The sequence below is a fragment of the Elaeis guineensis genome, chromosome 7 (genome assembly GCF_000442705.2).
Source record: "Elaeis guineensis isolate ETL-2024a chromosome 7, EG11, whole genome shotgun sequence".
In the NCBI taxonomy this organism is placed as follows: domain Eukaryota; kingdom Viridiplantae; phylum Streptophyta; class Magnoliopsida; order Arecales; family Arecaceae; genus Elaeis; species Elaeis guineensis.
Window position 1 is genome coordinate 47,997,108 of NC_025999.2, and position 13,241 is coordinate 48,010,348.

The 13,241-nt window shown below is 38.6% G+C and overlaps 1 protein-coding gene across 1 annotated transcript; it reads right to left on the bottom strand.

The window, feature by feature from the left end:
• Positions 1–3,059: 3,059 nt before the first annotated feature.
• LOC105035044 (histone deacetylase HDT2) lies at positions 3,060–8,683 on the bottom strand. The gene is made up of 10 exons (XM_073260870.1): positions 8,504–8,683; positions 5,769–5,839; positions 5,460–5,681; positions 5,299–5,314; positions 5,147–5,197; positions 4,312–4,523; positions 3,991–4,074; positions 3,800–3,899; positions 3,542–3,680; positions 3,060–3,423 (listed from the first exon to the last, which is right to left on the bottom strand). The coding sequence occupies exons 1-10, from the start codon at positions 8,514–8,516 to the stop codon at positions 3,360–3,362; spliced, it is 972 nt and encodes a 323-aa protein (XP_073116971.1). The 5' UTR covers positions 8,517–8,683; the 3' UTR covers positions 3,060–3,359.
• Between the last annotated feature and the right edge of the window lie 4,558 nt (positions 8,684–13,241).

A 13,241-nucleotide genomic window follows, 5' to 3' on the forward strand; every position in this document is an offset into this window, starting at 1 on the left:
CCCGAGCATCTTCTTCGGTAAAGGTTATGAACTCCTCAATCTTTTGTCGCTTGGGCGGTACGGCCAATACGCTGATTGCTCCCTGCCGGGATTCTCCCGAGATGGTGTTGGCGAAATCCGTCGGGGGCCGATTGTCTGACCGCCCCACGCCGACGGCCATTGTCGGAGGAGGAGAAGAAGGCTGGGAAACTGGAGGTGAGGTCGGAGCCTGAGGCCTGATCGCGGAGGCCGCGGATCGTCGTGTGGATGCCTTGCGAGGAGGCATCGGGCGAAGATCTAGTGGGGGAAGGGGGAGAGGACGCCGGAAAAGATGACCGGAGGCAGTCCCGTTGAGCGCTCCTTTAAGAACAAGGGTACTGCGAAGACACGCCCTTCCTCTAGCGCCAATCCTGTTGGTGCAAAAATCCACCTGCATCGGAGAAGCTGGAGTCGAGGGAGTCGCGGTCGCCGCGGGACCTGCAAAAGAAGTCTAAACCGGAGGTGGGGTTGCTCCGGCAAGACTCTCCGACGCTCAAGTCAGTTTTTTGCCTCAACAAGAATGGAGTGCTCGAACAAAAATTTTAGCAGAATTTTTAGGTAAGAAATGAGAGCTTAGAGAATAACGTATCTGGGTCCCCTTTTTATAGGCGGGGGGAGCAACGGATTGATAGCGATTGTTTGTAACCGTCTCGTCGTGGGCCGCACGGGGCCAGGAGGAATTTATCATGAAGAATAATGGGGTGGAGTCGTGGCTGTCACCATGGCTCGTCACGTGGAATCTATTGCAGAAAGTGGAGCGGAGTCCGTTGTCGCGACTCGCTAGAGAGTGGTGGAGTCGCGCAGCATCCACCGCGGGGAATGGAGCGGATTTGTGGCCATTACTGCGGCCTGCCGCGTGGAACCTGTTGCGGGAAGTGGTGGAGCCGCGCAGAATCCATCGCAGGAGGTGGAGCAGAGTCGTGGCCGTTACTGTGGCCTGCCAGGGAGTCCAGGCCTGTCGGCCGAAGCTCGATTGAAGCGCCTGGCGGAGAGGGGTGGCTATCCATCTGGAAGGAGCTCGGATGTTGCTGGCGGGCCGTCCACCATCGGGTGCCTTGAGCGTTAGTACTTATATGCGAGGGCCATCTGCAATTGAAGTCGGGGACGAAGTCCGGCTCCCGTAGGAGTCCGGACGAAGTCCGGCTCCCGTAGGAGTCCGGACGAAGTTCATCTGCAGTAGAAGTCGGGGATGAAGTCCGGCTCCCGTGGGAGTCCGGACGAAGTTCACCTGCAGTTGAAGTCGGGGACGAAGTCCGGCTCCTGTAGGAGTCCGGACGAAGTTTGCCTGCGGTAGAAGTCGGAGACGAAGTCCGGCTCCCGTAGGAGTCCGGACGAAGTTCACCTGTAGTAGAAATCGGGGACGAAGTCCGACTCACGTAGGAGTCCGGACGAAATTTGCCTGCGGTAGAAGTCGGGGACGAAGTCCGGCTCCCGTAAGAGTCCAGACGAAGTTCACCTGCAGTAGAAATCGGGGACGAAGTCCGGCTCCCGTAGGAGTCTGGACGAAGTTTGCCTGCAGTTGAAGTCGGGGACGAAGTCCGGCTCCCGTAGGAGTCCGGACGAAGTCTGCCTGCGGTAGAAGTTGGGGACGAAGTCCGGCTCCCGTAGGAGTCCGGACAAAATTCACCTGCAGTAGAAATCGGAGACGAAATCCGACTCCCGTAGGTGCCCGTCTGTCGTGGAGAATCTGGTCGACGCTGGTGGGGGTTTATCCATCGACAGAGCTCGAGAATGCTGTGGTAGCTCGACCGCCAGAAAAGTTCGAAAAGATGCCGCCGAAGGTCGGAAGTTGGTAGAATCTCTGGAGGATCACTCCTAGCACAAACTTCGACTGAAGGGGTATTTTGTACCCAACAGTTCCTAAGTCACATCTTTCACAAAAAGAAACTCAAACCTCCCCAACACGAGACACTGTTTTTGGATGTTTGCCACAAATTCTTCCGAAACAAGAGCGTAATAGATTTCGATTATGTGGTTGTTGAAATTATCAACCTATTCCCCACATCCATACGGACTGACTCCATTTAGCATTGCAATAAATAGTAGAGCTATCTTCTAAACGGAACCTTTATGAGTAAAACTTTTAATAAAATATTATTTACTATTAACTATATTTTTGAAAGTCCCATGGACCTTTAATATATGATTGATAACCAACTAAGAAAGTACTTTCGATATCCAAAAAATAATAAAGAAATTTACATAATACTTCCAATTACCTAACAAAATTTATTATATAAAATATCCTTAATTTATAAATCATTTATTTTAAATTTGGATGATATAATAAATAATAAGTTTTAATTTATAAAATCATATTATATTATATTATAATAAAAGATCATTAATTATTATTTTAGAATATTATAAAGTGTCCCCTTGTAATGTTGTTATAGTATTATAATACTACAATACGTTTATGCATAAGAATAACAATAACAGTAATAAAACATAATTTTATAATATCATACAATATAATTTTATAATATTATTATCTTATTTTGAACTTAATTTTTTAGAAAAAAAAAACCATTACCAAGACTTAACTCTGGTTTTAAAAAACTTCTTTATCAAAAACGTCACAAATCAAAGCTTTTTTTGAGGCAAATCTTTTCAACTTTTGGAAAAGCAAGAATTATTTTAGAATTTTCATCTCCTCAACCCCACCCCACCCCACCCACCCCCCCCCCCCCCCCCCCCCCCCAAGGCGGAAAAAAAAAAAAAGTCTATGTATACTTCCCAAAAAATGAAAAACTTTCAACCCTCCACGAATTTTTTTTTTTTTTTTTTTTTTTTTTTGGCTCTCCAGAACAATGCCAAATAAGAGCTCGGAGATGATTAAGGATATATGAGCTTCAATAAGAGTCGGCAAAAGTAAATCATGTCCTCCTTGCCTGCTTTAGCATTATTGTACCTGCCCCATAGAAATCATCCTCAACATAAAATCTGCCGGATATAGGTACAAACATCCTCCCAACCCCAGAAGCAAATAATCATTTCCCTCGATTGCCCAGCAAAATTGGAGGTTTACTAAACAATACTTTAAAAGATGCCAGACATCCTTATCTTATTCCAGAACAATCATGTACTCATACATACTAAACTAGAAAAATCTGATCCTCCCAAAAAGCATTATAATCAAGGTCTACTCAAGGTACTGCATCGGGAGACCGGCTCCTATTCTAAAAATAAAATGCAGAAAATTGAAATACCCAAAAAACCAAATGATGACATCCAAGTAGGTAACCACTTCCACAGGCACATCCAAGTACCAACCATGTTTAGCATCTGCTGCCATCTCCTCCCTTAGATACCTTTTCCACGATCTATATTTGCACAGATCACTTGGCAGCGCCATGCTTGGCTTTTGTATGAGCTTGAAGAGCATTCTCACTGTTAAAAGTTCTGAAAGAAAGCAAGTTGCTTTATGAGATAAGTATTTCCATATTATTGCAGAGTGAAAAATGAAATAAAAGGTGTTGCCCCAAAAGAGGGTGAAATCAAATGGAAGCAAATGACATACTTGCTGCATGACTTGCACCTGACTGAGCCGGCAGATTTGGGGGTTTGCTGCTTAGACTTGTCACTGCCTGCAGGTGTCCTCCCAGCATATTTGGCAGGGTGGGGGGTCGCAGCATGGCCACCTTTCTTGCCATCACCACCTTGAAGTAAGTCCAATCAACAAAAAATCAGTGCTCATGGTCAACTAAAACCATATAATTTCATGACATCATTAGAAGCTATACCAGAATTTTGAACTCCAAACAAGAAATAAACCCACCTGTTTTCTGGCTTCCAACTGGGGATACTAACTTTGCCTTCTTCTCTGGAGCAGGCGTCTTTGAAGCAGAACCTGCCGGTCTCTTCTTGCCACTTTCAGTCTACATGCGAGGAAGAGTAGCAGGATAATGAACAAAACAACTTCCACAAGAGACAAAAACCAAACAATGCGTCAATTCCCGATAGATGTACCTTCTTGGGAGTAGCTTCATCTTCCTCATCAGAGTTTGCGTCCTCATCTTCATCATCACTGTCATCCTCTGCTCCAGCCATGTCCTGAAAGATAATCTACATATTTAACATTCTTGGATATCGCATAAGGCATGGTTTTTGCACTATAATTAGCCCATCAATTAAGCAATCATCAAATAATCTAAACAAACTGTGAATGTGACCTGTAAGGCCTTAAACTAGCAAATAAAATGAATTTAACATGATCAACATGAATACAAAGAATGCACTAATTCATCAAAAGAAGTGAGGGAACTCATATGTTTCAGTCCTTGCACAAACCTCATCATCATCATCAGATACTTCCTCAGACTCATCCTCATCTTCTTCAGACTCATCGTCGCCGTCATCTTCATCATCCTCAACTGCATTCTGTTTATCAGCCTTTCTTGCTTTTTCTATCTTAACCTTGGGCTTGGCAGCTGAAGCATCTGCCTTAACACTGACCTTTCCAGTTGAAGGCTTTGCCTGCTCATCTTTAACCTCAGTTTTGCCTGAAAATCATCAAAAGGGTGATAATAAAGGAAAACCAGTACAAACTTTCAGAAGCGCAATGAAAGCACAACATATATAAGTAACATCAATTAATAATTTGTAGCATCTGAACCTTAGTTGCCTGAAGCAGAAGCAAGTGCGGGAGCATATGGAAAGAATCATCTAAAACAAAGTAAATGCTTAGAAGCAGCAAATGCAGGGTCAAGCTTCCAACGCAGATGCAGGGACAAGCCTCTGAATCAGATGGGGGTAGCGGGTGAGCTTCCAAAGCAGGAGCAGGAGGCAAACACAGCACTCCAAGAGCATATTTACAGACATAAACATGTTGCAATAAAGTAATTTCTATTAAACAATATTGATTTCTGATTCTAGACAGAAAATATCAATTATTATAATAAAAAGTTGAAACTTGGCTTAAAAGATGACTTTACAGTTACAAATGGTAGAAAATGTTAGAGCATTACCAAAATGCTCAGTCTATTAATGCAAATTCCCAGAAAACACATTAACAACGGCAAAACACTAATGCTATAAATCTTGAAAGCCTCAACCCATTATTTGGCACTTTTTAACTCAAATACAACACAAATATGCCAAACCGAATTGGACTGCAAAAACATACCATTAACCTTCTGTGCTACTTGAATATCCTCATCAGAATCAAAGTCACCATCTGAATATAAGAACAAGAAAAGCAGCAAAATCATTATGCGAAGCAAGAACGAAATAAACAAATAAAACAAGGGAGAAAACAGGATAACTAAAATACGTCACCTGGAAAGTCATCAGCTGTGGAAAAAATTGAAAAGAAAGCATGGTCAAGGAAATCAATGACAAATAAGAAATACGGTCAAGGCTCATATGGCATAGAATAGATAGCACAAGGAGAGAGGAAGGATATAAATTAACTTGGAAGGAAAAAACTAAAAAGGATATTCATCATCATCTGCAACAACAGTCTTATAGCCACAGAAATAGACACTCACATTCTTGGAGCTGTGAGATAATTCAAATTCCTTCTCAAATACTAAATCATATGAAATTTGAGCACATTTCTCTGCAGAAAGAGTTCCAAGGACTAATTTTTGATCATTGAATTTCACAAAGATAGGTACATTCTCATTTCCCTTGTCCTTCTTTACTTCCCCAAGTGATGCCTATATGGTGAACCATAAAATACTTAGCAACAGAATAGTTCTAACAATACTGGAGACCAAAAACATCGATAGAGTCAAAAGAGAAACCTGAGAAAGATGCAAATATTTATCCTCTCCAGGATCACACTTAACAATCTCACCAGGCTTAACTTCCACACCTGAAAAATACCTCCAGATGCAGCATATCAAAATAGTGAAATAGAGTAGTCTGACTTAAGATAACAAAAGTACAAGACTAGCATATTCTTATTGTCCAAATTGAACGCACAATACACATGTCCCAATATAAACTCATTGCATAATCTATATCATTAGAATACACAAAAAATAGCTTTACCAAACAACTCCCCAAAATGGGGAAAGTATCACCATAGCATGCATGCACACACCCATGCACATATTACTCCAACTTTTAACAGACTAACAGAAGCACATGTGCAACAGCATATCAAGCTTAAACAAATTTGTCATTAAATTTTTGATTGGGTTATAATTATTAATAGAATTATATAAACTATTTTTTTAATCAAACATTTATAAGTGGTGAATGTAAGGCTAGCAAAAGTATGCAGACAGAGTTCTTATCAGGTTAAGTATTAGTCATATGGAAACTTGTCATGGCACTTCTAAATGAAAATACAACACCAAAACAAAAGGAAAAAAGTATAAATATAACAATTCACTGGCTTCATATTCTTTAAATAGCATCATCACTTTAACTCGCTCCAAATTCCTTGAACTTCTTCTTGTACCTATTCTTTCTATCAACATATTCTTAAAGTTCCTCCATCAGTGATTAAATGGGACTCCTTTTCAGCAAACACCATTGCTGGGTTCTCATTTAAGAATCCAATCAGAGCACAGGAATGGGGTAGATAGCGGGGCCATGGTTGCCAACATTAGAGCATGATGCTGATTCTCAGGACACAGAGAGGAAAATGATAGGGATCACGGAGTGTTGGAGAAGAAAATAAATAACAAAAATGGATGAAGGAGATTACCATCAACAATCATGTCTCAAGGATGAGATGAGACAAGATGAAGACATAAAGGAGTCAGGTTTGGATCTTATTTGTTACTAAGTCTCAGAGCATGCATCCTATCAAAAAGCAAGAACCAAGTTGGTTTCCACATGGGATTTGGACTCCCTTGAAATTGGTAAGAAAGTTAACATCTGGTGTTACTTTGCCACACAACAAGGAGGTGGACCATTTATATAATCTAATGAATATGGTTATTAATGGTCCAGATTCCTCAATTAAATTTAGTGGCTGCTGTTGCTTCTAGAGAGAAATTATTCATACTTTATAGTATTTAGGAAAGATCATTTCCTGCAATTCTCAAAAAACGTATATATTACACAAAACAGATAACAATAATGGTGATGCAATGAGGCAATTCATTAATAGGCCAATGTTAAAAAAACAAGGAAAAGAATATCCTTTTGACTTAATGAAAGACATGAGATACCCATGTAAATTTTACAGTGACAGTAATAGGAGATATCCAATTTATAGCAGAGTTAATGTAGTAAAACAGATTGGGAAAACAAAGAGACAAACATCAAGATGTCTGCATCCAAAGTGGCAAAATCAACCTCATATGCATCAAGCTATGTGGCTACATATGATCAACCAAGTATCTTCTGAACTTACATTCATAACTGATTACAATTTGCTCAACTTACACCCCACAAACAACAAAAAAATATGAAGAAATTAATGATACCTCTTCATGAATTTTTTTTATTTTTAATAGATTGCCTCATCTACCTCCTTTCTTTTCCCTCTCTCATGTATAAGGCACACAGCACGCCAACACCAGTCCAAGCATTGCAAGAACCCCTCCACCACAAGTTATAAATTTATTAAAAAAACTCACAACTACCAAATATCATTAATCAATCCAGTCAGATTGAAATTTATATACTTTTTGATATCAAATATTAATAAAAATGGCAGCAAATTTTAACTTGAATATAAATCCACACATACTTTCTTTAAAGAAGAAAAGCTGATCGAACCATTCAAATTAGTTTTAGCGAAAACTATTTATCTATAATTTGTTTGCAACTCATATATGTTATTTTTCCTCTTAATTCAATAACATCCTAACGGGATGACTAATAATTTGGCCATACTTAACTTACCATTCGATATCTCATAACTAAAAATCAAAAAATGTGAAGGATCATTTTCTAAAAATAAATATTAGATTTAAAAATCAGAGAAGCAAAATCAGTTCAGAAGCCAAAAAATGTTTATCAGAATAATGTAAAAATAACTACCAGAACATTTAGTAAAACAATAAACATTTCTTTTTTTCAGCATACATTTTCACTCCAGAAACATAATCTATCTTTTTTCCAAGACATGAGCAGATGAAGATACAATAACCAGAAAAGTACAAAAATATTTGAAGCAGGAAAAACAAAATCTAAATTTGATCAGAAAACACATTATAAAAAGATAAATATATTTGTCCAAATGGGGGCAAATATCAATGATGCCAGATACATCCTCATCCAGAATCCAACACACACCACAGCAAGGGAATCCGAACAAAGAACCACGTCAGAAAGATACGCACCGGTCTATGATATCTAAAAACTACTAAAGAAAAAGGAAACGAAAGGAAAACAGCACATAGAAGATGATAAGAACGACACGGTTCCCCCGACACCAAAAAAGGAATTTTTGAAGATTGCGAGTATCCACGAACAAATTCGAGATCAGGGTACATCCTCGGAAAACACAAAAGATCTTTGACGGAAAGAAAAGCAATGACACACTAATAGAGAGAGAGAGAGAAAAAGAGCTGACCCCAGAACTCCATGTCGATCGATACGAGAGCAGAGGAGGAACAGTAGGGTTTTGGAAGGGTTCAGGGAGGGCGGAAAGGAGGCGATGGCGGGCGAAAGAGAGGGGGAACTAGGGTTTGCACGAGACGGGATTTTAAAGGGAAACTGGAACCCCTTCGGTATACGGCCCACCCATCTCCACCGTCATTTACGAGTGCGGGCTAGCTGGCCATGTCTGATGATGATTCGCTCAAAATCCGGGAGGGAAAGGCGGGCTTGGGAATTTTGGAACCAAACCGTGTGGGTGCCGATTCGGCACTTCAAATGTTTTGCAACTTTCTCGTAGAAATTTATTTAATAACTAGTCAAAGATCTATATGTTACAAGGAACCGAATATACGTAAATTATTTCATATTTTAAATTGAATATAATTTAAAAAATTATTTAATTGAAAAATAAAAAAAGAGTAAAAATTTGCATAAAAGAGAACAATAACAGAAACATAAGGATATGTCTATTTCAAAATATAATTTAACTAAAGCAGAAATTTATTAGAATAATATAGCTATATAAAAAAAATTAATATTTTTTAATAATTAAAAAATAAAAAAAACTCATGAAAAATATATCAAAGCGCAAAGGATAAGCTACTAGTAGTTCACACTTTAGACCTAGAATTATTAGATAACATATATCTCACACCTACAGTAAGCAAGTTGCACACACCATCTATCATTGTAACCTGGCTTCTTAGGTCAATATGTGCCCTCTCAACTGATAAAGCGGCCATATGTCTTTCTTCTATTGATAGAGAAAGAGATTTTTCAATGGCATCCCAAGGCCAAACCTTTATCACCCCACATTCATGTCCTAACCATATATCACCTAATAATCACAAATTGGAAAAACAGCATGATATGTGTCGGTAGGGATTACACCGTAAGATAAGAATATTAAGCTGAAAGTTTTGAATAAGGCCAACGAAGAAGATTTTTTTCTCCTATCTTTAGTAAAATAGAATTGAAACAGACAAAAACAGCAGAAATAAAGGAAAACCATCCACCAAATATAAAACCTATTAAAGCGCTCAGTCCTATGCTATCTAACAATGATTACTTGGGAAGTAGATAAATTCATCAACATACACAAATGATGCATACAGGATAGGGCAACTAACCAAAGCCAATTAGGGTAAGCATCTTATTACCCATGCGGGTCAGAAGGCTGTAGACACTTGTATGCCAAAACTGGTCATTCAGCGGCCCATAAAACTGGTAACTTGGGAGCAACTTTCCAAGCCCATGAAAGAAAGGTGACCGGCATTATTACTTAAATGACTTGTCAGTTTCTTTCAGATGAAGCAACCAATCGGAATGTAATCCAGGCATCATATACTTTGAAAGAAGAAACTCTGTCAAAAAGACCAACGGTACCACCATTTCAACATCACAAACTTATCAGTGGAAAACACAACCAAGTTCTAATAGGAAAATGGAAAAGAAAAAAATAGGAATCTAAGGAACCTTCTAATCTCTGTCAAGCGTTCTTATGAAAATAATGAAATAGAAAGAAAAAAAAGTGAAGAGAAAAAATCATCTACGTAGGAATGATCTTTTTAATTTTTCTGTCTTTTCTCCTATTTTCATTGATTTTTCTTAACTGCAATACATGCATAAAAAAAAATGATTGTCCTCTGGTGTTGGGCATTTAAAATGATTTCTATATGTATAGAAAGAAACAGCTAAGGTGCGAGCTCACTAGCTTGCTGCCCCATCCATTCCCTTCCCTCTCATTGCATCTGTTACCTGACATCCACCATCACATCTCCTCCATCTTTAATTAGACTCTGAAAATAAAAAAAAAATTAAAGATGACAAAAAAGAAAACCCCCACCCCCACCTTCTCCATCTCTATCACCTCCATTGGCGGTGACTTCATTGGCCACTTCTCCCCTGCCACAGCCACCACCAGCTTCTTCTTCACCGACCACTTCTCCTTTAGTGATGCTGAGCTCGTACATCTGGCCAAACTCGACGGTGTTGCCATGAGAGTAGGGTATGGCGAAGGCGGCCATGGGGTTGCGAATGAACACAGAGACGATCTCTATCCCCCACTGCGTCGGCAGCTGCAACATCTCCACATTCTCCCGATGCCAGAATCGGCTCAGCCCATCATCTCCTCCTCCCTCACCACCTCCTACGTCGACGGACTCGACAGAAAGAATGCCAGCATCCATGCATTGCGCCGTCATGAGAAGAGGGTCTACCTTCTTATCCTCTTTCTTCTCCCTTTTCTTCTAAGATGGCTGGGTGTTCTGATTTGATTGAAGCTCCTCGATCCAGTGGTAGAGGTGCTACTAGAGCTCCTTACAGTGTTGGAAAATGTGTTCTAAAACCAATCGTCAACCTGTTGATGTAATTGTATATGAATTAATTAATAAAATATTTATTTAATAATTTTCATCATAAACTTGTACATCTTTTATATCGAACTTTTATATTATGATGAAAGTCTTTAGGACTATTTTAAATCGATAAAAGAGGATTTATCCTTTAGTCCTTAAATGAGTTTGCGACTAAATGATATGCTATTACTAAGATGATAGACATATCAAGGGTAGGTCGTTGTGTGCCATATAAGTTGGTTGTCCTCTTAACCAAGGAGCGTGGAGACATTGATATGGCATGCAGGTGAAATGTACGAGTATATTTCACTGAACGTGATCAACTTCGAAGCACTCTACTATCAGAGTCACTCCAAAAAGATATGGATACAAATATCCCTCCGATCTGAAATCACCACGATGATTTTCAAACAACTCACTGTGCTTTGGTGTCAAACTACCTGAATTTAATTCATGATCAGAAGGTTTTTGGGCACAGTCAAGTACTGGTGAAGTCGGTGCATGAGTCAAGATGGAATCAACCACTCCAAGAGATTGGAAAGAATGCTTTGTATTTCAATTTAGTAAGACTTTGACCAGGACAGTCCTTGTGAGGAGTTACAAAATTTATTAGGTTGAGACACATAATAGATATACTGTTAAGTGTTGACAGTTTAAACTCTAAGTCATTCTAGCATCAAAGGTTAAAGAGATGAATTATACGGTAACTGTATCTAAGTAGATTTTTAAGTGTTGCTTTGCATACATTTGACCTATCCGGATGTCAGATATCATTGCTAGATAGTTACTCTGATTGGTACTGAAATCTGTTCTTATGCTATCAACTTAGGTTCGAACCTATGAGATCACACACATTAGAAGTTCTTCTCCAATCCGATGGCTGATCTGAAGAGTCTCACTGGATTGAGACTCTGGTGAAGAGTCTCACTGAACTGGAACTCTATCATTAATGAAGGATTAGTTAGTGATTAGATCACTAATTAGCTCAATTTAATTAAATATTAAAGTCTGGATCAAGTCTAGTTGAAATAGATTCAATTAGGTTAGATCCGATTAGGTTATGAGATGACCTAATCAGTAAGAGAAAATGATCCTGATTTAATTGAATCTATGTATTAGATGTATATCCTAGAAGCCAATATAGTTGACACATTGTAATAACTCTAGGACATAATTTTGTACTTAATATATTATTTGATCAATAAAGAGATAAATTTATTTTTCATTCAAGTGTGATGTGTCCTTAAATTATCCATGAAATTAGTTTTCGATACATATTCTCAAAGTATTGAGAATTAAAGATATGTATTTAATTCTTAAATATTTTCAGTCATAGAATATCATGAAGACGGTTATCGATCTAGATAGACCAATGTATAGATCATTTTTTTTTGAGATACATGAGTCTCTAGTCTACGGTGTAGAGACACTAGGTGATGAGTACGAATAGTTGTTAGAAAATAACTAGTACTGAGCGTGACCATATAGAGATTACTTGAATTTTTACTCGATCGTCAGTGATCGTCTCGATACTGCAGTTGTGTGATCCTTTGATCTAAGATAGTACTGCTGCTCGTAGTGAGACGGTTGGAGTTTAATTGATACATAAACATAGATTTCAATGAGCTCTTATAGTGGATGTTGGTGATAGTTGATCCACTGTAGTAAGTAGGATACACATCAAGATGGGATTTATCAACTTTGGTAGAAAGGAGTAGTCTTATGGGATTTGAGAGGCTAAATCCAAAAATCTGTGGCCACAGCAGTGTGATTGAGGGAAAGAAGTTTTCATAGAAGTCACAACTGGACTTGAGCTAATCAAATCTATCATATAACTGATGTTGAGATTTGATGATTTATCTATGACCTGCCATCTAGTCGGGACTCACGATAGAGAGACTGAAATACATACTAACTACATCTAAAGGTTCATTTCAGTTCTACTGGATTGTCACTATATACTGCTAGGTATTACTGATGGATTGTGAGAGCTCACTAGGATTGTTCTAGATCGGCAATCCTCGATGAGTTAGAGTAGAATTGTTCTGCTCCATTGAAAAGAGTTTCAATGATATTTTAATAGAGATCATTGTATATCTCACTACTAGATAGAATTAAATCTATGGGATCATACAATAAAGAGATTAGATTTAGAATTAGTAATTGAGCTTATGAAGTATCAATTGGGTTTAGAGATATCCAATTAGATTCAAGGTAACCTTGCTAGCACATGGTTAGACCTAATTTCTCTTTTCGTTTGAATTTATTATTTGATAAGATAATTCAAATTTAATTATCTACTAATAATCTAAATAAATTAAATTCATTAGACTCTAATTGTTGGGTGTCTAAGGT